The sequence below is a fragment of the Mustela erminea genome, chromosome 12 (genome assembly GCF_009829155.1).
Source record: "Mustela erminea isolate mMusErm1 chromosome 12, mMusErm1.Pri, whole genome shotgun sequence".
NCBI lineage: Eukaryota > Metazoa > Chordata > Mammalia > Carnivora > Mustelidae > Mustela > Mustela erminea.
Window position 1 is genome coordinate 13,903,033 of NC_045625.1, and position 27,060 is coordinate 13,930,092.

At 47.9% G+C, this 27,060-nt stretch overlaps 1 protein-coding gene across 6 annotated transcripts in view; it reads left to right on the forward strand.

Moving 5' to 3' along the window:
- CDK5RAP2 (CDK5 regulatory subunit associated protein 2) overlaps window positions 1-27,060 on the forward strand; it is a 176,877-nt gene that overhangs the window by 97,836 nt on the left and 51,981 nt on the right. For 5 of the 6 annotated variants that reach the window (XM_032307028.1, XM_032307030.1, XM_032307031.1 and 2 more), the window contains 7 exons: window positions 1,251-1,381; window positions 2,787-2,896; window positions 5,026-5,154; window positions 11,836-11,931; window positions 13,766-13,950; window positions 18,859-19,291; window positions 24,285-24,516. In XM_032307028.1, the coding sequence (XP_032162919.1) occupies window positions 1,251-1,381; window positions 2,787-2,896; window positions 5,026-5,154; window positions 11,836-11,931; window positions 13,766-13,950; window positions 18,859-19,291; window positions 24,285-24,516 (1,316 nt within the window). The remainder of the gene's footprint in view (window positions 1-1,250; window positions 1,382-2,786; window positions 2,897-5,025; window positions 5,155-11,835; window positions 11,932-13,765; window positions 13,951-18,858; window positions 19,292-24,284; window positions 24,517-27,060) is intronic. The other variant, XM_032307032.1, reaches the window with a different exon arrangement.

Here is a 27,060-nt window from a genome sequence, read left to right on the forward strand (position 1 = left end):
CCTCAGTGGTTAGCCGCATTTCAGCAGCTCAGTAGACACACTCTTAGCTAGTGGCTACCCTATAGTGCATATACAGAACACTTCTAACTTCCAGAAAGTTCTGTTGAATAGCACCCCAGGATTTCTGGAGATTCTGGGAGGTGTGCATTTTCATGGCCTCTTCTGAATTCTGGGTTGCTGGTCTCACGCAGGCTCTCTGTTCAGGTCACACCGTGTCACACTGACCCAGATGTGACTTGGCACTCCCCATCTCAAATAAAAATCTATCCCACAATGCATTTGTGAGTGGGGCTGACCTATGAAAGCCGAGTTCTGTTGGCCCCTGAATCAGTCCTTTCTTCCCTCCTATTACCAGCTCCCTCCTTCTTCTCTTTTTCTGCTTCCTTCCTGCCCCTCAGTTTCATCCCCACTTCCATGTCTTTTAGGAGTGACATAGTTGCTCTTCTCCCTTCTGTCATTTGAAGCCTGGGTGCCAGGTGACACTGAGGCTCTGGAGAGCCTCCCCTTCTACACCCAAGCCCTTGCAAGGCATTACTCCAAACAGAAATATTCTGGGGAATGACATTATCTCTCCCTGTTTATACCTGTAGCAAAAACCTGGAAATGACCCAAATGTCCGCTAATAAGAGGATCAGTTCGACTAAACGGTGAGAAAATCACCTGATTAATATTACATAGTCATTGAAAATGAAGCTTGCAAATAATTTCCAAAAATATAGGGAAATACATGAGGAACACGCAATTCAGTATCATGCGTCAAGTATTTTCACCTTGTAAAAATACTCAGGGAAAAAGATCGGGAGGAAATGCAGTCTGAGGGTGCCTGTCTGGCTCAGTCAGTAGTGTGTGACTCTTGATCTTGGGGTTGTGAGTTCAAGTCTCACTTTGGGTAGAGAGTTTACTTAAAAATAAATAAAGTCTTAAAAAAAGACATGCAGCCTGCCCCATGTTAATTGGTAGTGGGATCATGGTAGTTTCTTATGCTCTTGTATTTCAAACTTCCCAAAAGGATGTATTTACTTTCTATAATTGGAAAAAAACCCACTGATGACCTAACAGTCGAGGGGAGGCTGGCTGGCTTTTGTATCTTAAAGCACAAATAGGTCTGTTTGAAAATGGCTGGTGTCTTTGGGTGACATACAGATGTGTTGAATCACTAAATTTCTTCTACACCTGAAACTGATATTACCCTGCATGTTAACTAACTGGAATTTAAGTAAAAGTTTTTTCTGGTGTCTTTCTTTACCAAGTATCAACAGCCTGCGGACTGAGTTAAACAGCATTTTTGCTTTGCGGAAGCAGCTAGAGCAGGACGTACTCGCCTATCGGAATTTGCAAAGGACCCTGGAGGAGCAGATCAGTGAAATTCGGAGGCGGGAAGGTGCGTGCTCTCTTGTATGTGTTTCCTTCTGGTTTTTCCATGTGGAGGGCCTTGGCTGAACTTTAAGAAAGTCCCAAAACTCCAATAGGGGAGGAGGAGCCCCCAGGATTTCATCTGGATTCCTCTTTTTTGTGGTGACCATGTTAATGTTGTCCCTGCGGGTCTGTGTGTGTCCAGCTTCGGCCTTCGTGGAAGGGCTCAGTGTGTCGTGTCCGTTTGCCTAGCGGGGCACCCGCTGAAGAGTCTGGACCACATAGATGCATGGCACCGAGGTTGCTGTTCGTGTGAGACTTTGCTCTTATCGTTGTCGCGACCACCACAAATGGATTCCTTATGGGGGGCTATAAGGTGAGGGGCCTGTGGTTCTAGCATTGCTGTGCTCATCACAGCAACACTCGGCCCTCTCCCTTGCTAGAACCTGAGCCCCCGCAAGTCTGCACCAGTATCCACTTACTCTCTGTCTTGAGTCTGGTACCCGGCACGTATGGGTACAAGGATTTGGCAGTGGTGGGCTTGATGTGTCTGAAGCACCTGCTGTGTACAAGGCACAGGACGAGGCACTTCACTTCTCATCTCTGGTCCTGACGATTACCCTACTGGCCAGCATCAGTGTTGACGTCATTTTACAAATGAAGAAACTGGGGCTCGGGCTGGGAGCAGGGGTTGATTTACTCACGTTCAAGCCAGAATATCATCCTTTGGAGTGTAGGTCTTTCTAGTACATTAGGTGTATCAGTTCTTATCCCCAGATTGTTAAATGAGATCGTGTTTGTAGACAGGCGTCATTCAGTAGATAGCTTGCCCTTCCTCTGTGCCTTCCCTCCTTGTTGGGATGTGACCTTTGGCGCAGAGGAAGCAGACCTTTGCGCAGGTGACCAGAGGTTCTCTTATCTTAGATCTAGCAGCCAATTTCTGCCCTTGCTGTGCTCACGACCACAGAGCGCTCTGGGGCCAGTAAAAAATACATCAGGCCCTTTTATTTCCCAGGAGCACTACCCTTGAGGGTCACGTCTAATTTTCCTGAATTCTCACCTAAACAGAATCGCTCCCTCATTTGAACTGAAATCACCCTTCGCTGGTGCCACTCAGAGTGGTCTCTAGGTACGACACTTGATATGCAAATTATAATTCAGAATAGGCCACAGTGAAATCCTGCAGCCCATGATGAAACCACACATTGAAATATCAGCCTGTAGAGAAAGAGGGAAAATTACTTTTGCTCCAAAGGTGGTACATTCAACTCCCTATTTGTACTTACTCCCCTTGTAGCGACCCCCACAACCCCCACTTCTCCCAATTCAAATTGCCTTATATGGATTATACTAGCATTGGGTTTGGAAGGATCTATTTCTGATATGCTTTTTCTCCTCCTCCCTCACCACCCCCCCCTTTTTTTTTTTTGCAGAAGAACCATTTTCATTTTATAGTGATCAAACATCTTATCTGAGTATTTGCCTTGAAGAGCCCAATCGGTTTCAAGTGGAACATTTTTCTCAAGAAGAACTTAAGAAAAAGGTATATTGACCTGTTAACTTTTGGTCCTTTGTTGGTTATTTGTTGTCTCTTGTGTTCCTGATCTGAGGTGTGAGAATCTGAAAGCCCCTTTCCTCTCCTTTCTTCCCTCTCTCCCTGCCTGTCTTTGCTCCTTCTTTGTTCCTTCTGTGTTTGTTACCTGGCATGCCCTCCCCCGTGCCTGACACCCTCCTTCTCAGACTGGAGGACCAGCCCAAGCTTGATCTTCTCTAGCAAATGCTCTCCAGGCCTTCCCTCAGGTCATTCTCCTCTCCTCTTGTACCTCACTGCACTGACGTCGTGCACATCCTGATCTGGAATTGTCCGGTTCCTCGTCTCTATCCCCACCAGGCTGTGCGCATCTTCAAGGTAGTGATTGTACCTTACTTATTTCTCATTTTCCAGTACCTACCCCACACAGTGGGCGTTAATACGTGCTTTCTGAAAGAATAAAGATCCAGACTTGATAAGTAAATCTCTCTTTAAAATTGGAAACCAGGTTTCTCAATCTGTAGATTGTTGGTGTGATTAGAGTGGTTTAGTACTTCAGGATCCTAACAAGCACTGGTAAGAGTAGGAAGTGTGAGCTCAGAGGAGACTGATTCATTATACAATTATCATGTATGTATGACAGATTCGGTTTCTGCCTGGGAATAATTCTCATTCTGGCAGAGTAGTCAGACGTGTAAACAGCTGTGTGCAGTATGGGGTGCAGGGGTTGCCGAAGTGGGCGGATGTGCAGGGCAGAGGAGGCAGAGAAGGAGAGGTTAATTGTCGGGGGTTGGGGAGTGCTCACTTGATCAGAGGAAGCTTTTCAGCCGAAGTGAGGCCTGAAGTGGGTTTTGAAGGATGAATAGGAGTTTGTCTAGGTGGAGGGCCTTCTCTGCAAAGACAGAGAGAGAAAGTAGGTGTAAGGTACTAAAAGTAAGGAATAGAAAGGAGAATTAAACATTTCAGTATCTTCGGGAGGAGCAGAGCAAGGAGCATTGAAGCATCTTAGTTTTTGAAGACGAAGCGAACGGGGAAGACGAAGGCAGCTGACGGCACCTCCTGTGGCGATGTTTCAGGGCATGAGGCAGTTCCCATGGTTGGCACTTAGTCCATGTTTATAGAGTCAGAATGTTTTGTTCTCACTACAGCCTCGAGGGTTGGGTCCAGCTTGTCTTCATGTGTTGCTGTACTGGACATCTGCTGTGTAGTCAGGGGGAGCTTTCCCACTTTACTGGAGGGGCTAATGCTCACTCCATTAAGAAGTCTGCAGAATTATTGGCCATTGGGGTTTGAAGCTTGTAGGCAACAAAGGTGGTGTTTGCTTAACTGCTGATGTACCTGGTCCAGTGACACCCATGCCTTAAGGAGGAGCACTGGACTCGGAGCCCTGGGATCTCAGCTCCAGGCCTGCTCTGCCTCTGTGGAGGCAGCTGCCCTTTCCCACTTTTCCCACAAAGTGAGGCACTTTGGCCATCATTGTATGTCCTTTAATTGCCCACACATCCCCAGCTATGGGGCCTTGGGCAATAAACTTCTTTGTACGCTGGTTCCTCATTGTAAAATGAGAATAGTCATTCCAGCCTGTCCACCTCCTCAGGATTTTTGTAAGGAATGGATGACTAAAGTTTGTGGGAGTATTTTAGTAGCTGTAAATTGCTTTGTAATTGAAGATGATTATTATTACTGACATCGCTAGATAGGTATGCAAAGAAGAAGGTTGATGCTCTAAAAGAAGGCTCTGACACAGTCTCAGAAATGTCAGTCTCGGGGGCCTGTCCTCCAGGGGGCCTCACGTACCAGACGGAGATCGTCTTAGCTGTCATAATAGCCTGTGCCAGAACCTCACTGCATTGTGACCATGATTCTGATCAATTCCCACAGTAGCCCACATCACAGATGAGGAAATGGAGGCTCAGCCCAGCATGGCTTTGGAGGGGTGGCTGTGGGATTAGAATACACGTGTGCTAGTGGCATTTTCACTGCACCCTGAAGGACTGCCGGAAGAGTGGAGTCGGGCTGCCTGTTCCACCACCCCCTGCAGTGGTGCTGAGAAGCCAGGAAGGTCTGTGTGCAGGGCTGGGGCCCTGGGAAACCGAGGTCGGCCATAGGCAGCCACTTCTCTCTCTGCTCTTATCCCCCAGGTCAGTGACCTCATACAGCTAGTGAAGGAACTGTATACAGACAACCAGCACCTGAAGAAAACCATTTTTGATCTCTCCTGCATGGGTTTCCAGGGAGGTGACAGACTTGAGTCGATAGGACAATCTGAGGTAAGGAGAGACGGTCATGTTCTGCGCTAACTACAAAACGGTACCAGCCCCCTAGATGTCTCCGGACTGCATCTGTCCCGAGGAGGCCCTGCTGAGACTGCATTTGCTGGATGTGCTTTCGAGGGCCCTGGTCAGTCAGCAGCCTCCCTGAAAGTCTGGGGTATGTCTGCGTGGACACTTTGGCTATCTTAGGATAGCTTTTGACGCCAGGGCCTGGCCCTGGGACCTGTGCTGCAGATGGCACATCTGGGTGAGCGGTTTGGTCTCAGAGGAATCTGGAGAGCTGCCGCATCACCCAGGTAATTTGGGCAGTGTAGATGCTGCTTTAAGAAATCCACTAATGTGGGATGCCTGGGTGGCTCAGTTGGTTAAGCAGCTGCCTTCGGCTCAGGTCATGATCCCAGTGTGCTGGGATCGAGTCCCACATCAGGCTCCTTGCTCGGCGGGGAGCCTGCTTCTCCCTCTGCCTCTGCCTGTCATTCTGTCTGCCTGTGCTCGCTCTCCCCCCACCCCTCTGATAAATAAATAAAATCTTAAAAAAAAAAAAAAAAAAGAAATCCACTAATGTTGAAAAACAAATGAGTAACACGTATTTCATTTTTGTATGAATATTCTGAATTTTGTGTACCTCCTCACTCCTGTGGCCTCTGGACTGATGGATTTGACTGGACATAGGTCATCCACATACCCTGGGGGATCCCACAGTCTGCCTTGTGCACAGGACGTGGCGGGGAGTCCACAGCCTGTCTGAGCATAGCCGTTGGGCTGTTGGGAATTTTCTGCTGGTGGCATTTGAAAGTCCAAAGGGGCCAGGAAAGGTTAAATCATGGTGGCTTCAGGAGGACCACGAAGAGGCCTCTGGTTTGCTGGGCTTGTGTACTTGGTCAGCCCTCCCACCCCGGGAGAGATGGGGGGCCACATCCAGCCCGGTCCCTTCTGTGTGTCTGCTCGTCTTCGTCAGGTGCTGTCTCTGAGTCTCCGTTCTTGGCCTGTGCGTACAGCAGGGAGACCCTGAAATCGTGCCGGTGAGGAAGAGCTTGTTTCCTCCCTTCAGCCCCTGACTGGCTTCACTCCGCCACGGACAGCGCCTGGCCCGGGCCTCCGTTAGCCTTCCTCAGAGGACTGGAGCTGTTGTTACTCGCAAGGGCAGGAGGGCCTTTGTCCGTGGGTCCTGGGCCCCTCAGTCTTCTTGGTCTTCTCAGTCTTTAGGGTTGTCTTGAACTCAGCCTAGCTTGCCAGGTGAAGGAGGTCTTGTTGCCGCATTCTGGGGAAAGCTCTGATAGCCTGAAAGCTGTCTCCTCCCCCCCGCAACGTGGGAGCCGCTCACAGGTACTGATGCTGCGCTCTGGCCATCTGTTGTCTTTGAGACAGGAACGTTATTGATCTTAGCCTCCCGGGCTCCTGATAATTTCGGAAACTAAGAATATCTGCAGTCCATTTAGGGAGAAACAAGTCTCTTGGTTAGTTTTCTCCAAGGCAGCATTTTTAATAAGCAGCTCATTCTTCACCTACTTCATTTGAGTCGTAAATGGCGAGTTTGTTTGTTCATTTGCCCTTTGAAAAAAATCTGTTAAATGTCCCATTATGTCCTTTGGAGAACAGAGGCTTTTTCCTCTTCCCACTCTGAGATCTCAATACCAGCCGATTGAGATTGGAATTGTTTGTCAGATTTGCACTTCAACTTGATGTTCCCTGTGAAAAGACTTGTCCTTTGTAGCCATTTCCTGTCTTTCCCCGGAATGGGGTGAAATTCTGCATGGGAAGGAAGCTGTTCCCACAGTGATCTTGAGCCCAGGGAGGAGCGGTCGCTTAGGCGGTGGGATGGCAAAGGGAGGAGGCTGCCGTGCCCTGGGCGTGCGTGTAGTTCTCCTTTGATGAGGCCTGGCGATGCCCAGGCTGTGCACAGCCTTTTCGGAACAGCAGGGCTTGCAGAGCGGGGGCTGGGCACCATTCCTACTCCTGGGAGCCTGTATATTGGGGGGTGGGGGGGTGGGGGAGTAGAGAGGAGAGCAAATCTTTTTTGTGGTTTCAAGATTCAGTATTTTTCTCCAATATTTAATTAGCCCAAAACATTGGGTTAAAATAGAGAAAAGAAATTATCCCAATCCTGTCACTTTAAAACACGCACAGTTAATTAACATTTTGGAATCCTTCCTTCTCTGTTTTTATGAACACGTGCAGGCCCACAGTGCATATACGGTTTTGTTTCCTGTTTTATTTTTCTAATTGCTGCTATGTTATAGCATCTTAACTGTATTTTATGGATGCGCAGAAATTGAGCTAACGGCCTCGTGATTGTTGGACATATAGATTGTTTCTAGTGACTCACTATTTTAAATTACCTGATGAGTGTCTTCGGACACAAATATTTTTCTGGGTTTAGGTTTTTCCCCCCTTAGACTGTATTCCCAGATACGTACGTAATTGCTAGGTCAAAAGTATAAATAGAGATAGATACAGCTATAAAATAGGCATCTAATTTATTTTCATATATAGCCTCCCCCTGCAACTTTTAATTTGACGAAGGGTATAAATAGTAGGAGGCCCTTGACGTAGTTTGTCGGGTTTGTCTTCAGCATGGTTGCCATGCAGTGGGTCCCCCCGGCTGATGAAGAGAGCACTTACTCCTGCATGTGGGCCGTTCACCTCACAACCCACGAAACAAACAGAAGACCGGGGACAGGTGTCCTTTGGTTTTAAAGGGCATGAAAATCATCTGTAATCGGTTTGCTCCTCCTTTATGTTCATTTACTGGTTCTTGCGTATTATAAAATGTGGTTGAGGATTGATGTGCCGCAGTGATTGGAGCAGCCTACAGTCCGGGGGGTGAGCCCTGCAAACCACGGGCCCTGTGTTGTGCGGAACCCTCCCCTCTCAGGGGTGGGGTGCAGGAAATGTGTGTGAGTGTGTAGAAGGAGCTAGTCTGTTCTGTTATTACTCACTTACGTCATCAGTTTTAGACATGGCTAGAAAACAAAGTTTTTTTTTTTTTGGATGGAAGGAAAACGTGGATTGAGGGGCATAATTTAATTGAACGTAGGTATTTGAAGGGCTGCTGTGTTGAATAAGAAAAAGACGAATGACTCTGGAGGACAGACATGGTGCTCAGAAGGAGGGGATGCTTGTTAAATTCTGCTTTAGTGGCAGAATAAAATTTACTTTGTCAGAAGCAGATTGACTTTCATTAGAAGGAGGAGGATTTCTAAGACTTTGACTTCATAAGTTAGGAATTTTACATTATTTATAAAGGGCCTTTGGCACAGTGCCTGGCATGTAGTAGGCACTCAGTAAAACAGTTAATTTAATTTTTTTGGTAAGCTAGCGGCAGAGTTGGGACTAGAGCCTTCTTCTGACTCTGTTCAGTGTTGTTTCTGTGACACCATGGGCAGTGCTGCTAAAGTTTAATGTGCGTGTGACTTTCCTGGGCATCTTTTTAAAATGAAGATTCCTATTCCCTGAGCCTGGTGTGGGGCCCAACAGTCTGGATCTCTCATAAGCTGGTACTCTGAAGAACGCTCTTGGGGTAGCAAGACCAGAGGTATGCTGAAAACCCTTTGGTCTCAGCTCTCATTATGAAGGATTCTTTATTCATCCGTTTGGTCTTTCAGCAGTGTTTTTTTGTGCACCAGGCGTTGGTGTTAGAACTGCCCCATCTGGTCTGGGGTGCAGGGCAGCAGAGGGGCAGTTGCTGCCGAGTGTGTGTGTGTGTGTGTGTGTGTGTGTGTGTGTGTGTGTGTGTTGCGGGAGGTGGGAGCTGCGGAGGAAGAATGAGGAGTGCTCACGGAACGTGGGGACAGGGCCTGGCCTTTTGAGATGGAGGGAGCTTCTTCCTGGAGGAGGAAGGGGAACCAGCAAAGCAGATGAAGGGTTATCCTGACACACAGCCCCGGAAGCCGGGGTGGAAGCGGGAGGGCACAGTTGTTATGGGGCTGTGTTTCCAGGAGGGGTGTCTGCGAGGCTCAGGTACTCTCAGAAGGCAGGGAAAATCGAGAAGTTGCCAAGGAGCCATTCACACGTGGAGCGAGGGACATTTCTCTGTGTCTACAACATTTAATTTCTTGGCCATTGCTGGAAATTGAGTTTACTTTTCATTTTGACCAAGTCAGCAGAGGTAAAGAGAAACAAAAGTTAATCTTTATTTCACTGTATTGGGTATATCACCATCCACAGCACGGTGTGGTGGTGGTTCCGGAGACGAGGAATGACTTTTGATATGTCAACCTGGAATGGTGTGAGTGACCAGTGTTCGGCTTAGCTTAACTAACGGGCCCGGGGAGGAGCTCCTCCGTCCCTCTTCCCTAACCCCGTGTGTGTTCCGCCTCTTGTATGAGGCGGTCTTTGGGGACCTCTCACATGCAATCTAGAGAGTGTTGGCAACGAAAGCCAATTGTAGGAGGTGGGGGTAGACCGTTTTCTCAAGAAGCTTGGAGAGGCAGGGAACGCTGAGTGACCAGAGCTGTTGGAGAATCAGAGTGAGACTGTCGTTTTGTTTTTTAAAAGATGGGAGAGACTTTCCCTCAGCGTTTTATCCTGAAGAAATGTAAACACAGCAGAGTGAGAAGAACCTGACAGTGAACACCTTCGGACTCCCCACCAAGATTCTCCTGTTAACATGGCCCACATGTCCATCATCACTCCATCTTCCCTTTTGGATAAATTTTAGTGTAAATTACCAATATGGTACACTTCCTTCCTCTGAAATACTTCAACACTTGTATCTTAACCTCAGTGTTTGTTTATGGTTACTTTTTCTTTTAAGGTTAAGTTTACATACATTGAAATATAGATATCCTAAGTCTGTATTCGCTAAGTTTTACAAATATGTGTTCCTTTATAACCCACACCTCCTCAAGACCCTTATCAATTCTCGCCGCTACTCCCAGCCATTTTTCTTCTTTTGTGCCCTTATGTGTTAGTTTTGCCTGCCCTAGACTTTCACAAAAATAGAATCATCAAGTACACTCTCTTTTGTATAAAGCTTCTTTCACTTGACTTAACTGTTTTTGAGATTCATCCATGGCATTTGAACCAACAGTGTGTTTCTTTTTATTGCTAAGTAGTATTGCAGTGTGTAAATATATTAAAACTTGTTTATTCATTCTGCTGTTAATGTACATTTGGATTGTTTCGAGTTTTGGATATTATGATAAAAGTTGATACCAACATTCAGCATTCATGTACAGATCTTTTTGGGGACATCTGTTTTCATTTTTCTTAGTGAGTACCTAGGAATGGAATTCCTGGGCCAGGAGGTTATTCGTTTTAGAAGATACTGCCAGTGCTTTTTCTGCAGTAGTCTGACCTTTTGTATTCCCCCCAAGTTTGCTAGTTCTAGTTAGTCCTTATCACTTGAGAGCGTTTTAAGGATGAAGGAAGATGCTGATGCAGGGAAACTCCTCATCCTTCCGTAGAAACTTTTGTGCCTTAGGAAGTACGTTCACACATGGCTAGCCTATTCCATGCTCGGCAGTTTAGGGAGCTCTGATTTGTAAGGTCATCAGTCCTGTTTGATCCCGATGGCAGATTCGGATATGGTTAGCTTGAATGTGTTCTGGTCCTGGAAAGTTTTCTATAGAATGACTTCATGAAGTCAGTTTGCTTCATTTTGTTTGCTTTTTCCAAAATAAGGGTTTCCTATAAAGGGAAGATCAGAAAAATGTACGTTGGTCTGGGAAAAGTCTGGACTAAATATAGGAATTGATAAATAAAACTGTAGAGACGGGACCTTAGAACTCTCGTCTGTACAACACGCCCCGCCAGTGACTCCGCGCTGTGTGTAGTGTTGACGTGCCAGGGTGCGGCTTCCAGTTTCATCCGTGAGGTGAGGTTTGGCAATTTCTGACACAGCTTTGACTGATGACCTCCCTAGGTGTGGTTACCTCTCCTCTGTTTTTATTTGGTTTAATCCAGGTGCCCCGGGGCTAGAATTTTCGCCCTTGCAGCGAGCTGAGATCTGGCCCTCTTGAGAACATTGTGCTGTCCATTCTGCAGAATGTGGGAGCTTTGGGATTTGCACTTCTTGAAAGCAGTAGGGATTTATGCAGTCGTTATAGAACACTGTTCTTCCTCTCCAAAGCATAAAGCTTTCATCAGGCAAGCTCGATACTCATTAGTGATGAGGACTTTTTGTCAGCAAAATGACAGCATGGCTGGGACTGTCCATCTCGGATGTGTGACAGTCCAAAAAGAGGTTTATGCCCTGTGCTAAATAGGAGAAGTGATGCATAAATCGGGCACAGCATAAATTTCATTTACTGCCTTCTTGCTGTTTGATATTTTCAATTCCATCAATAGCTTTTTTCCAAAATCTTGTTACTTTTATATAATCTGAAAGTGAATTTAGCCACTGCAGGAATGGCAGCCACACAACAGACAGCATATTCGATTTACAGCAGCTCAGGGAAGGCCCTGCGAGGGCAGGGGGAAGTGGCTTTCGTTATTTCTTGGGGAATTTGTCCTTTAATTATGCTCAATCCTAGACAGCTGTGTGTGATTTGCTAGAACTAGCATCTCTAACTTTGGTTAATTTTTATTTCATTGGCTTTGGCATTTGTTTCTGCCTCCTTTTTGGTTTGTTTTTTGTTTTGCATTTAAAAAAAAGACATCAGTGACTTATTCATACATATTCATGCTGCGTACTTTTTTGGGTTGCATTTTCACACCATTCCATGCTCCATGTAGCTTCTGGCTAGCAAGGAGGACGAGGACATGACCAGAACTGGAGAAGATGACGAGAACAATTTCCTGAGTGACCAGCATTTGGAGCAGAGTGACAAGGTAGGCACGCTGCAGTCCACTCCCAATTCTGTCCTCCCCTCTCTGTGCCCAAGCCGGTCTTCCAGTTTGGAATGAATCCGTTATCTCTTCTGTTCGTTCTGCCTGTCTCGAGTGCCTGCTGTGTGTACTGGAGAGTAGAGACACTGGGTCTCTTCCTTCCTAGGAGTTACAAACGGGTGTTGGAGCCAGTCGAGAAACAGCAAGACGTGGAGTTGCCAATAAAAACAGGGTTGTTGTAAGAGTAACAGGCATTAGATATTGGACGTGGTCAGATCTTTGGAGACCTAACGCCACCCATTGGTTTTATGCATTGGAAGCTGAGACCTCTGAGGGGAGGGGATTTCTCAGGGCACAGGGTAAGTCAGTGGCCGAGTTGGGACAAGAGCCCCTGTCTCTGGACTCTGTGCAGCCTCACATCACTTGGTTGCAGTGTAAGGACACTCAGAGGCCCTCCCCAGTCTCCTGACCTGGAATCCAGCTTAGTGTCGTGTGGACATTGGTGAGAATGTGACTCCTTTGGAGAACGTTCCTCCAGTCACGTGGATACGAGGCATTTGGGACAAACGTTCTCGAAGGCTGAAAGAACCCGAAAGACTAGGATGCGGTGGGACTGAGGAGGCTGCAGATCTGGCCTTTGTAACCTTTAAGGTGTTCAAGTTCTTGAGGTCATGAATGCAAGATCATTAAAATATAGGTGGTTTTGGGAAGCAAAGCAATTCAAAGATTTGATTTTGAGTCTTAGTCTTTATCTTTGTGACCTCAGTTAGCACTTGCTTCACCCCTACACCTGAATTTTTCCATCAGTGAAGATAATCCGTTCTTGCTGGAGTTTTTGTGATATTTAAATAGAAAGGTATGTACTAAGTGCTCAGGAAATGCTCTCTCTCTTTGTATTATGATAGTCTAGACTTTTCCTTTTTTGGAGGGTACTTATTTAGATGGATTTAATAACTAGATTGGTGGCAAACAAGACCCTATAAATAACAGCTCATTTGTATGGGTCTTGTCTTCCATTTAAAAATCTTAATCATTTTACAAGTGTGAGAGAGGGGTGTGATGGTTAGTATGTATATCACCAGCAGTAATGGAGTCAAGGGGAGTTATTTATAGACTGGTGGAAGAAATTTACAGCTCTGGAAAGTGGGGGGAGACTGCTAATTGCAGCACCTCAGGACATGCCCAGTACAAGCTTTAACTAGATGAATCCTTGGTACCACTCCTGTGGGGCCCTCAGTGACCCCAGAAGGTGGATCCGTAAATAACATCTCCATAGGAATTAGGAACCCTCTACTTTCCTAATAGACAAATCAAAGTCATGTTAATTAGGATGTCTCCGTAAAGAGTAAGATGCCTTTCTGCTCTGTAATGGGAGGACACATCACGAGAGGTAGTAGTTAATGGATATCTAAAGCATTGTTCTTGGTGTGGGCTCCATACCCTTCTTAACTCACTCACAACGGGTGGGTCGTGAGGTGGGGGGACCTGCCCATGGTGGGCGGGACACTGTGCCAGGACCTTAGGTGAATCAGTCATCTCATTTGATTCTCATGGTCCCTTTGGGAGGTGGCATTGCTCCCCGATTTTGTGGATGAGGGAAGTGAGGGTGAGGAGAAGTGGTGTGAAGCTCTCCGTGCTCTTGTGGGAGCGTCTGCCCGCCCGGCCCCAAGGCGCATGTGTGGACCTGGGAGCTGGAGCCTGCTCTCTGCCCTGCTTGCCTTTTCCCTCTGGGTTGCTTGCGCTACTCATTTGCTCGCAGTCTCCGTTCTTTCCCTCTCCACGGATGCCCCTCCTCTCTTCCAAGGTCCGTGTTTTGACCAGATGTTCTGATTTGCAGGTCACGGAGGACTATCCCAAAGGGGGCTGCAAAAACGGATACTTGAGGCACACAGATTCCAGTATTCTAGACGATGGAACCCACAAACCTGGCTGCCCCGGAGACCAGAGTGTAGAAGAAGGCGAGCTCCTGAACCTGCTTGCCCCTTTCTTCAACGAGAAGGCCACATTGTTACTGGAATCCAGGTAGACGTGGGGCCCCGCTGTTGCTTTTTCTCTCTAGTTTGAGGGGAGAACAAACTCATTTTGCTAAATGGATGTAGATGGCAGTGCTGTGTCATTTAGCTGAGTGAGCCCCTGAAATGTCTTGGAAGGAATCTTGCCAGTCATGCAATTAAGTAATTAGGCTGTGCGCTAGTGGCTGGGAGGGTCCTCAGCAGCGCCTCATGCAAGCCCATTATAAAGAGAGAAAGAAAGCTTTCCTCTGGAATCGGTCCTGGGAGCCCTGGGAAGGGCTGTCTGGCTGTCAGCGAGAGGAATCAGCCCTACTGGAGTCTCTTCTCCAGTAGCTTAAGAACTGCAACAGCTTAAAAATTGCCATTGTAGTCGTGACTCCCTGTTTTACGTTGAACTTGAACTTCATTTCTCTTCTCATTTTATCTGCTGGGAGTCCTATGTCAGGAAATGCTTCAGGGTGTTTGCCTGAAAACAAAACAGGAGAAACATGTGGTACGTTTGTATTTTTAATGTTACCTCTTCAGGAGGAGACTGTCCCCTTGCACACTCTTTCAGGACCATCATAACAGCTGCCTGGGCTTTGGAGCCAGGAGGAGCCGTGCCTTCCTCTCTTAGAGACCCCAGTCTCTCCAACCACTTCCTCGGGTGCCGTGAGGAATGAGAGAGGGCCCCGTGTAAGGAACATGGCAGGCGGGTCGTGTGTGTTCCGTGAAACTGTCCAGTTCTCCTCCAGTGTAGGTAGAGAAACGGAGCTGCCGACTCCTGCCCATGACTCTTGGCAAGATCCAGGAACCCTACCATTTCTTACATCATTGGTCGACTAAGCCTCATCGACATTCTTTAGCTAAAAAAAGGATTGGAGTGTTCTGTTTTTGTGAGCTCAGGCAGGCTGACCCGTCCCCACTCTCTGGCAACTGTCCAGCATTTTTCTAGCACATCTCCTCTTGGGGAACCTGTCTAGTGGTCATTCTAGTTAATTATCAGAGAGAGTTAGGTGACCATAGTCAGTGCTTGAGAGAGGGGGTGTTTCTTGGTGTCAGGATCCCAAACATTCCATCAGAGTTCAGAGATGCAGCTGCCTGTCTGGGACTGCCTTGGACTGTGCAGGGGTGACGTGAGTGGGGGAGAGTCCGGTGGGCTACAGTGGGCATGGGGCCAGCAGCTGGGGCATATGTGCTCCCTGCCGGTGGGCAGGAGCTTCTTGGCCCCAGCTGACCCTTGTGGCTTCCAGCCTTCCAGCCTTTTAGTGGAAGCCCCCAAACTGTATTCTAAATCTCTTGCTTTTTAAAAATGAAGACCTAGTTACATTTTTTAAGAGAACATCTCTGCCTGCCAGGCAAGCTTGTGACATCTCTGGTTCAGTTCCCTGTGCTCTGTAAGTATCTGTTCTATAGGCTTCCAGACCAGTGAGGCCAGTGTAGTGTTAGAAAAGGTTTTCTCACACCAACCTAAACCCGCAGCCCTGATCTTATTCTCTGTGCAGCTGTCACTCACAGTGCACCAAAGCCCACCAAAACAAAGTGGAGTCGTGGCTCTGCGAGGCCTCCTGAAGGCCTGGCGGTGGTCTGCAGCCCCTCCTGGCGCGCACATGGGGCATTGTGTGCCGGGCTGTCCTTACCCTCACACCAGCTTTCTGGGTGCTGCTCCTGGCGATCTCCTTTTCATAAACATGGGCTCTGACGTTTGGGGATTTGACATTCCCTTAGCTATAAAATGCTAGAGCCGTTGGAGAACATTCTGGAGGAGTCCTTGGGGTAACCAGGGTTTTGGTCAGAGAAACACTAGTCTTCTACTTAGGAATTCCCTTTTGGTCCCAACTGCCACCATCTCTTGCCTGGACGCCAGCAGCACAGCCTCCTCTATTGTCCATTCTCCATAGAGCAGCCACAGCGATCTTTTTAATAAGACTTAAGTCAGATCAGATCCATTCCATGCTTAAACCTTCTAGCAGATTTCCATTGCTCTTACAGTAAGATCACAGCTTCTCCACCCGGCACCCGCCTCTTTCTCTGCCCATATCACCAACCCCTCCTATTCACCGAGCTCTGCTCTGCTCCTCAGACATCCAGGCTGGTTCTTACCTCAGGGCCTTTGCACTAGCCATTCCCTCTACCTAGAATGTTCTCTTCCTAGGTGTGTATGTGACTGGTGGCATCTCAGCTAGACATCAGCTGTGTAGAGAGGCCTTTGCTGACCATTAATGGGAAATCCTGCTTTAACACGTGGTCTCCGAACTTTTTCCCTCCCTTTCTCTCTTAATTCATAGTACTTGTCTTTGCTGCACGTTGTCTTATTTAGTTATCAGTGTTTGCGTGAACGTCCGTCTGTCTTCTCAGTGAAATGTGAGCCCCGTGATTTCTTTGCACAATGTATGCCCACTGCCTTACGTGGCAGGTGGCAAGTGCTCAGTTAAGTATTTAAGTGTCAGTGCAGATGCTTAGAAGCCCAGCATCACAGCAGAAGGTGAGTGCGGAAAATTGGAGAGAGTGTACTGATCCTTCAGAGTCAGAAATATCTGGATTCCAGTCTTTGTTCTGCCACTTTGCTAGGGGATCTTGAATCTTTATGAGCCCATTTCTTCATCTGTAAAATGGGGTTAGGTTTGGCCCCATCTCCTCATCATACAGCAAGGCCTGAATGTTGTTGGTGTATTGAAAGGACCTGACAGGGCACGTGCTTCACAAATGTCATTTCCTCCCCTTTACCTCTCTCACTGCGGCAGAGATCCCCTGGAAGGGTCTGTAAACAATGTTTGGGCCTCTGACAAGACCCTCGACTCAACCATTAAAAAGGTCCCGGAGATCACAGTGACAGCTTAATGAATCTCCTGTTCAGAATTCTAGCAAAGTAACACTTGAAATGTTTTATTTAACATCACCCCCACTTTAGTATATTCTAATGGCCTCTTTCACCACCTTTTACTACCCATTTGTAAAATCTTTGTCCTCGGTTTTATTGTGTGTTGTTTGGTGGTGAGTAACGGTCCTCCTTCGGCTAGCTGAATAGTAGTTGTCATTATTTTTAATCTATATTAAGGGAAGGAGAGGAAAGGACAATTTAGTTTAACACGCTTAAAGTGCCAGAAATATTTTTAAAGTCTGGGTTTACTAAATTTTAAGATGGTTTGTGTAGTCTAGATGATTCCGTATTAGAAGGGGAAAATGTACCATACATTTTAATTTTGTTTTTTAAACTTCTATTTTTTACCCTCCTTCAGTGTGCTGTAGCTGTGTGATCTGAATAGAATTGCCTCTGGCCCAGAGCTAGATGATCTGAACCCAGAAGGGAGTAGGGCCTTCCCTTGGCTCTTGGAGGGCTCCATGGGAAAGGTAGAACCAGGCCTCATGTCAATTGTCACATGTAGCAGGAACCCAGATATGGAGCAGGGACCATCAGGGTGTGCTCAGGGAGTCCGTCTGCAGAGGCTGGCCCTGGCCAAAGGCAGGTGGGAGGAATGGCAGAGAGAAAATGTGAGGGGAACGTAGGTGGGCCTCTTCTGTCCTCGGTCATTGCTGACGGCCACGACCTCAGCCCGACCTCGATGTCAGTGGCAGCTCTCCCACCGGCCTCTCCCTCTGTCCTTGCCTGCTCCAGTCCCTTTTAACATCATGTCCTGTCTCTGTTTCCTAGTTTCTCTCTTCTTTCTTAAATGAGCCACTCTCCTTTATTTTTTAGATGATTTACATATACTTACATTAAAATCTTCAGGTTTCCTTGTTTATTTAATTGTGTTGAGTGTGAACTCTGATTCGTTGGGTTGTGACCTGTCTGTCATACTCACGGGTCATGTGTGCAGGTTGGGTTTGCCAGGGTGTGGACAGCCCTGCTCTGTCCCTGGTGCTCCCTCCTCCTCCTGTGGGGTGCCACAGCTGCCTCTGGCTCATGAGATTTCCCTGGTTTCCTCCACCATGGGAGGAATTTCTGCCCCCAGTGCTTTCTGCGAATGTCCCCTTTCTCCTGACTGTGGTCTCCTCCGTTTCTGACCTTTGGGTAAATTTTACCTTGATTTCGAGGCCTATGGGGCATCTTACAGTATTTGTTATGTATCTTTTGCTGTCACTTACATGGGTTTAGAGTGGAGTGGGAGGGGCTCCCGTGTGTGCTCACATGGCATGTAAACTGGTCTCCACTTCTCACTGCCCTGCTGGGGGCCTCTGAGAAAGGCCCAAGGCAGTGACGAGAGGCAGGCAGTACTCTAAGTGGGACTGTCTGTGTCTCCGGCACCGTTTACACAGTGTGTACACAGCCGCAGCTGGGATCTGCAGGAGCTTAGGGCACATGGCCAGTGCCCTAAAGTATCTTAAACGCTCTCTTGTTTCGTCTTTATTGCTGTCCTGTGGAGGGAGACTTACCTTACTTCCAGAGCATCTCTGAGTTAAAACTTGAAGCCATTTTTATGTGATTTCACTACTATTTCTGTTCCAAGTAGTTCGCAGTATCCCTGCATTCAGTGCCTGTGTACTGAGCCTGACTGTGCACAGTGATGGGCCAGGTCACTCATGGGTCCACCAGGTTGACCAGATCCTCCTAAGCCGTACTCACCCCCGGATGTAGGCATGGGGCCAGGGGCCGGGTGGACCTCACAGTGGTCAGAAATGACAATTCTTGATGACCCTACTTGCTCCTTCCCAAGCCCGGCTTTTTCTAGACCCTGTTTGCATCCGTACAGCACGTGGCCCTCTCACTTGTAGTGTCCATGTGGAGTCTCTTCTTATCCATGAGTTGGACATGCCAGTACCCACCAGGTGTGGTTGTCATGAGGTGACAGGGGAAAGAATCCTTGGTGGCACATGGCGAGCGGGCTGTGTGCTTAAACAGTTTGGGCCGGTCAGATTAGAAAACTTGGGAAATCTGGTAGGGCATGAGGCTACAGCAGAAAACCTAGTTCTTCCACTTCCTTCCCTTTTGGAAAAACAGGCCAGACCTTCTGAAAGTGCTACGTGAGCTACTCCTGGAACGAACGTGCTTGACAGAGCAGGAAGTGTCTGCACAACACCTTGATGGTAAAACGGAGAAGTTTCTTAAGCAAATGGCTGCTCACCTAAGAGGTGAACTCGGACATTTCAACCAAGTCAACTCATTGTCCAAGTCCTGCGATGAAGGGAAGTCGCCGTGGACAGCCCAGCTAGGAAGGACGGGTCAGGTGTCCAAGCTGGAGCTGAAAGATGCCTCCGTGCAGACCGTGGCGGTGGAGGGGGACACGCGCAGATTCCAGAACGAGGGCAGGAGAGAGGCGTGGGCAGAGAAGCCCCCAGACGCCGCGTTTCACACTGAGGGTCCGCCGGAGAACTTGTGCATGGCACCAGGGCAGCAGGCCACTGCACCTTCCTTCCCCAGCGGGACTGACAGAGTAAGCTTTTCTATTTATTATTCATTTGTTTTCTTATTTTATACAGATGAAAGGCTAAAAAACCAACTCTGATCTCACTGCTTTTTTTGATGTATGTAAAATCCGGTGTCTCCCCAGCCTGCACTCGTCTGGCCTCTGCCTAGAGGTGTGTGTTTGTCTTAACCTCCCTCCGCCCCACCCAGTCTTATTTGTCTGTACGTCATGACATTTGTGCAGTTTCCTCATAGAGTCGTATTTATACATCTGTGTGTAGCTTTTTCGTTCATGCTGTGTATCAGGAACATCTTACCTTGTAACGGCTCTGGGAGATGCCATTGTGGGAGATGTGCCAAATTTCATATGAATTTCACCTACTGGGGGATATTTACGTTCGCAGGTTACCCTGACTTGAGGAGGAGGCCTGAGAACCTAGGTTTTATCTGGTGTAGACGTTGTGGTGGAGAGGTTCTATTCTGTGAGCTTCATCTATATTCTCTTATCCTTGCAACACCTGTCAGAGATGAGGAAGCATGGTTTTGAATGCCCGCAGTTAGCCAGCAGTTACAGGGCTGAGTTGGGACCCCAGGGCGCCTGATGGCACAGCCTTACCCTTTCCCAGGCTAGCCCCCAGCTCCTGCTGGCCCAGAGTGGTGGGCTCCGATTCTGGTGGGGGAATACATTTTGCTTCAGTCAAGAGGTTGTCTCTATGCTTCTCCTCTAATGCCATCAAATCTCCCATATTATTAAAAGCCAGATTCTCTTGGTCGTATTTGATTGGACCTTTTACTAAACTCCTTGTGGGCAGAGGGGTCGGGGCTGATGATCCCCAAAGCAGGGAGATGTCTGTATTCTGGTGGAGAAGTAGGTCATGTTTCTAATAGAACTCCAGTGACGGCTGTTGGTGTTCTTGTTTCTGATGGGTGTTTTGTATCTGAGAAATCAGCTGTACACACTGCTTCATAGCATCAGAATGGAGAATTAAGTTTATTTTCTGACCACTAAATTACTGCTTTTGTGCATACCAAAGGGAGTTAGATATATCATTAGCAAAATTGCTTTTGATTGTTTTAAATTATGTACCAAAACTGTAATTTCTAGAATAGGGTTTTCTAAAGATATCAGTAAAGACAAAAAGAAAAAAAAAAAAAAGAGAGAGACACTGCCATTATATTAACGGTACTCCAGATGCAAATTTGTGCGGTTTGGCTGGAATAGAAATGGTCTCATCTGCCCCAGCTCTGTTAGTTTGTACCTGTGTATTAGGAAAACTAGATGTTTTTCCCCCCAGTTTGTGTGGGAGATAGCCTTCTTTGTGCAGAAAAATTGCATAATAGAATGAACTCAGTAATTTCCCCAAATATATTAATTTTTTTTTTAGTTTGGAATTATCCTTCTTGCTTATGTTTTCAAAAGGAAGGCTACTGTGTTTATTTTTTTAGCATCTGTTGTTTGTGCGAGGATCATGCTAGATATTCTCTATCTATATCATCACATTTAATCTTCTCAAGAAGCGTGTAAATTAGGTAGATATTCCTGACATTTTACATATGAAGAAATATAGCCTCTGAAAGGCTCAGAAAATGGTCCAGAATGAGTCAGCTGTTGAGAGGAGTAGTAGGGATAGAGATTGAAGTCCAGTTTTAGGGACAGACAGGAATATATATATTTATTTATTTATTCATTTATTTTTTAAGTTGGTTTCACACCCAGTGTGGGGCTCGAACCCATGACCCTGAGATTAAGACCTGAGCCGAGAGCAAGAGTCGGATGCTTAACTAACTGAGCCACCCAGGTGCCCAAGATAGGGATTTTCTAAACCTACCTCTCGGGAAGGGAGGAGCCCTTGGTAAGGGATACCATCATAAAATGTACCGGGGATTGCTTCAGGCCTGGCTGCTTCCCTTTCTTGGTGGCTCAAGTGGGATCGGTGTGACCTGGAACCGGAGGCTGTTGCAGTGGTGACATGAGGAAATGTGTGGCAAGTGCCTGCCAAGTGCCTTGCGCATGGTTGTGTAGGTGCATGTCAGGCCCAGTGGGTGTGTATTCCTGTCCCCTACCACCCCCACGTGAGGAGTTCCGTTATGACATCTTTAATAAGGTGGTAGGTGGGGCTGTGCTCAGTGTCCATAAGGTAGCATTTTGTGTGGTGTTATTTTAAAACCCGCATTAGGTTGACTGACGGCAGTCTTCCAGCCTGAAATTGGCTTTGGCATTTGTGCACTTGCAGATATCTTTTCTCCTGCCATATGACACACAGATTTGGATCCAAGAATAAAGATTGGTGGAGACAATTGGTGGAGACAGGCAAATGACTGTTATTTTGCAGTCCTCTTTGATGAGGCATTCCCCTGCCCCTTTCACCACTGGTCCCCTTCACCACCTCAAACTGTCCTTGGCCTTGAACCTGCTCTCTGGCCTGGAACGTCGGGGCAGAGAGTGTCTCACTTTCCTTAACTGAGCAATAGAGGCTGGAGAGTTGTTGTGAGGTCCTGCTCTTACATTCTTGTTGTATGACATTGGACTGGTTGTTGGAAGTCTCAGTTCTTTGAAACATAGGCCCCGTAACTTCTGTTTTCCTGTGAGCTCTGGGAATGCAGAGCTTACTGGAGGACTGTGGGACAATGAGTTTGAAAGTATTTTACAACCTAAAGTGTGCAAGCAGGGCTCCTTCTTCACTTTTCCTGCTTGAGAGACCTTGCTGATTTCATCATTCCCAGGGTCCTAAGTATTTCTTGTTTCCTTCTCAGGTTCATTCTCTTCCACTTAAAAAATTAAAAAGAATAATAACCTCAGAGCGCCTGGCTGGCGCAGTGGGTTAAGCGTCTGCCTTCAGCTCAGGTCATGATCCCAGGGTCCTGAGATCAAGTCCTGCCCGCATCACTCTCCCTGCTCAGTGGGGAGTCTGCTTCTCCCTCTCCCCCTCATCCTACTCTTGTGCTCTCTCTCAAATAAATAAGATCTTAAAAAAAATAAAAAATAAAAAATAATGACCTAATCCACGTATCAAACAATTTATCTGTTTAAAATATATAGTGCAGTGGTTTTGTTTTGTTTTGTTTTTGGTCTATCTGTAGAGTTGTAGAACTGTTACCATAATCAATTTTAGAACATGTTTAATTATCCAAAAAGAAACCCTGACCCATTGGCGGTCATTTCCCATTTCCCCCCATCTGCCCTAGCTGTAGGCAACCACTGATCTACTTTCTGTCTTTATAGATTTGCCTATTCTGGGTGTTTTATATATAAATGGGATCATACAACATGTGATCTTTGGTGACTGCTTCTACTTAGTAATGTTTTCGAGGTGCATTCGTGCTGTAGTCCATAGCAGCAGTTCATTTCTTTTTATTGCCAAGCGATAGTCCATTGTATGGATGTAGCACATTTTATTTATCCATTCATCAGTCGATGGACATTTGGGCTGTTTCTACTTTTTAGCTATTATGAAGAATATTGCTATGAACATTCATGCATAAGTCTTTGTATGGATGTGTGTTTTCATGTCTCCTGGGTAAACACCGAGGAGTGGAATTGCAGGGTCCTATGGGAACTCTGTGTTTAACCCTTTGAAGAACCACCAGGCTGTTTTCCACAGCAGCTGCCCCTTGTTTACATTTTCACCAGAAGCATGAAGTTTCCAATTTCTCCACAGCCTTGCCGACACTTGTTATTATTTTGGTCATACGCTGTCCTAATGAGTTGGGAGTGGCAATATTTCATGGAGATTTGATTTACATTTCCCTGATGACTAATGACACTGAACATCTTTTCATGTGTTTATTGGCCATATATAGATCTCCTTTTGAGATGTGTCTTTTAGACCCTTTGCTCATCTTTTAATTGGTCTTGGAAATCAAGGCCTATTGTCCTGAGGAAGACACATCTGAGTGGAGTCCTAATGAATGTATTGGGTATGGGAGACGTGGGGGCGGGCAAGAAAGCATGTGTAGACAGAGGAGACAGTGTATGCCAAGGCCCTAGGGTAGAAGGAGCATAGACATTGGAGGAACTGATAGAAGGTGAGTGTGTGGGAATAGGGGAGATGGCAGAGGGGCAGTGACTTGGGCTGTAGGTTATGCACAGCATGGCGGCTGTGGTACGCATTTTGACCTTGGTCATAAGAGACTGGGAAGTGTTCCAGTAGTTGTAAGCAGAGGCAAGGAATGTTAGGTTTGCCTTTTCTTGCCGCAGTATGGAGAGCGGACTAGAAAGGGCATGAGGGGTGGGAGAGGGCGCTCAGGAGGCAGTTGCCGTGGCTAGGTGACTGCCAGCAGTGTCTTGGGGTTGGATGAAGACAGTGCAGCGGGGTGGGGATAGTCCAGGGAGCCCAGCTGGAATTAGTGGAGCCCGGTGAGTGGCGAGAGCGGGTGACGAGTGTAAAGAACAGTTTGATAGACTCGCCGGTTTGGGTGACGCAGTGAGGAGCTGGTGATGTGATTGACCAAGACGTTGGGTGTTGAAGTAGCGTAGCTTTGGGGTGGGGACTTGCGTGGTAGATGGAAGGAGCCGAGTGCTGGGCTGGCCTCAGAGTGCCTGGGAGCCGGTGGAAACGAACATGTTGAGGGTGGGCAGGTTGGGGCTCCGAGCCACTGGCTTAGTGACCTGCTAGCCATGGACAGCTTCAGTCGCGGTGATTCGGTGGACCAGCAGATTGGCTTAGACTGAGGAGAGGGGGCACGGGGTTGGAATGAAGAAATAGATGCGGAGCAAGAAAATGTTATTTAGAAGATTGTGCTGGGAAAAGGGTTGCCATATGTCGAGCATCTGGATGTCCACAGAGACAGCGGGCCAGGGCCAAGAGGGTGTCGCGGAGGAAAATCTTGGCGCTTGCCAGTCACAGGAGGGGACCTGCCAAGACAGAAGTCCTGTAGACTGGGAGATAAACATAGATGCCCTTCTAGGAACCAGAGGTCTGGACAGCCGGTGTGAATCCTGTTTTACGAGGTTGGCATGAGGGTGTTGCCTCTGTGACCAGAGGAAGTGCATTCATTGTCCTGTGCACGTGTCTCTTCAGGAAGCTAAGAAGTCCCGCCTGCCCATCCTGATAAAGCCGTCCCGGTCATTAGGAAATGTGTATCAGATTCCCGTCACCCAGCAGGTGGTGGCCCAGCTGCAGGGCCAAGTCTTGGAGCTGCAGGGGGAGCTGAAGGAGTTTAAAATCCGCAATAAGCAACTTCACCAAAAGTTAATTCTGGCTGAAGCAGTGACGGAGGGGAGGCCAGCGCCAGACAAAACGCTACAGAAAGGTAAGCAGCGAGAAATGTCGTCGCCGTGAGCTAGATGAACGACCCGATGGAGCTGCTTGAAATGTCAGCCTTGTTGTTTAGAACTGCAGTAAGTTTGAGCATAAATTTTATGAATTACCGTGATTAATCTCGAGTCTTGACAAATGCACAATCAAAGGAACACAATAAGGAAAGTGAATCTATTGTTTTCATTTTATTCTGGAGTCTGGATAAAGGGGACTTGGAAGTGCTCGTGGGTCTTGTCAGGTCACCCACCGTTCCCTTCACTTGGGATGGTCTGCAGGTAACCCAGCTGTGGAATGACTTGAATCTGGGTGGGTTTTTTTGGCTTTGTCTGTGGAAGCCTTAGGCATATGGCATCATGTATGTAAGTTTTCTAGAACGTCTGGGCTGTATTACTCTGGCTTTCTCAGGGCTAATTCCAAACCCCATCCCAGAGCGGTGTAGGTGAGCACAAGGTAGTATTGGATCTCGTTTTCAGAGGGTTCATGAGTCCACAGAAGTACACACGTTGACTCCTGATTATGAACTTGTGCTGTGAGCACGTGCAGCAGCACACGATACCAAAAACAACAACAGCAGTCTTTTATTGATCTGGTTAAAAAGTACTGATGAAACCCTGCTGTGCCAGGCACCGTCGTAGGCCCTGGGGAGGAAGTGAATAGAGCAGATGATGTAAGTCTGTGTCTTCTGTTCCTGTCGTGGGGAGAAGGACAGTATGCTGATGAGCAGGTATAGCGGACGAGAGATGGCGGGTGCTGGGGAGGAAGCGAGAGCAGGGCTGAGGGCGTGGGCAGTGTGGGGGCGTGGGCAGTGTGGAGCCGGGCAGAGTGTGCCGCCGCATGCGGGATCCTAGAGCCTCCCTGAGGAGGTGACATCTGACCACAGACCGGGAGGAGAGGAGGGGATGAGCCAGCTTGGAAAGTGCGTTTTTGGCAGCAGGAAAAGGGCGAAGGCCCTGACGTTGCTTTGAACTTGAGAAGCTGGACGACGAGGAAGGCGGGGCCAGCTGCGCGGCCGGAGTGGAGTGGGGAGGAGAAGGCGGGAGGAGGTCAGGGAGGTAGTCTGTCGGGCGCCCCCATGAGGCCGCTCTCAGGCTTTGTCTTCACTCAGGTAAGAACTGGAGGGTTTGGAGCGGTGGAGTGACGCAACTTCAGCTTTAAAGCAGGGACAGTCAAGCTTAACCATAACCCTGTGGGCCGAGCTTGCTGGCCATTTTTAAGTTTCTTGGAGCACCATGACGGTCACTAATTGCACATGGCCTGTGACTGCTAGAGTTGAGTAGGTGTGATAGAGGCCCTGTGGTTGGTAGAGCCCAAAACAGTCCGTGTTTGGCTCTTGAAGAGAGAAGTAGGCCGCGCTCTGCTTGAAAGGATCACTGGTAACACGAGCCGTTGGAGTGATGGCTCGTGCCACCCTGAGCGGGAGAGGCAGAGGCGGGCGTCTGGTGTCTGGTCTGGGACTTCTTGAGACGCCTGTTGACCAGCCCCGTGGTGGTGCCATGTTGGCAGTTGGAGATACAGGGCCGTAAGTTTAGCAAATGTCAACACATCACTGGTATTTGAAGCTCTGAGACACAGGGAACAGTGAGCAGGGGTTGGGTGCAGAAGGAGCACCCAGGGAGGCAGGGACAGAGCCACGAGAGGACGGTGTCTGGGAGCTGAGGAAAGAGCAGGTTCGCTGGGTCGAGTATCGTGAATCAGCCCGGCAATGTCTGAGGTGTGGACTTGGGATTTAGTAATGGGGGATCATCACTGGCAACCTTGAAGGAGCTGTTGTCCTGGCACGGCTGAGGCCTGCCTGGGACAGGTTCCAGAGAGCCAGTGCAGGAGAGGAACTGAGATGGTGAGAATAACAACTCTGAGGAGTTTTCCCATAAAGCGGGGCGGAGACACAGGGCAGTTAGGAGCCACGTCATCAGCGAGGCTCAAGCGACTCAGGGAATCGGGACTGCAGGTGACCGCAGCCAGCTGGTCTGGCTGCATCAGCTGCAGAGCTGGAGTTTTTAGGGAAGAGAGCATGACCTGGCGGTGTCAGCGAGAGAAAAGGCCTGTACACTCTTCCAGGTCTGGGATCACAGGGCATGTGGGAAAGATGGCCAGGGGCTGGCTCCACTCAGGGGGCGGCCGCAGGAGAGGCAGTGCCAGGGGACAGCCGGGGCCTTAGTACGAGGGGGCAAGGTGCATGTTCAGGGAGGACACTGAGCTTATTTGGGGTTTTGGCATTGGAAAGTTGGCACTCTGGGCTACATCCGACATGGAGATCTCGCAGGTGGCTCCAGGCTGGGAGACGACTAGGAGCCGTGCGCTTCCTGTGTCAGGAATAAGATGGGCTCCCGGGATTTTTTCAGCCTCGCTGCCCGCTTTGCGTACATGATCTAACGGAATCTTCTTAACAGTCCTCGAGGCAGGAGCAGTAATGATTTAGTTTGAGGTGGTTTTAGCATGAGGCGGTACTTTTTGAGACAAAGTGACTTGGGTGCCGTCACGCTGTCACTAACTTAGATTTGAACCAGCCTGCCTGTCTTCCAGGCCCGCGCCCTTT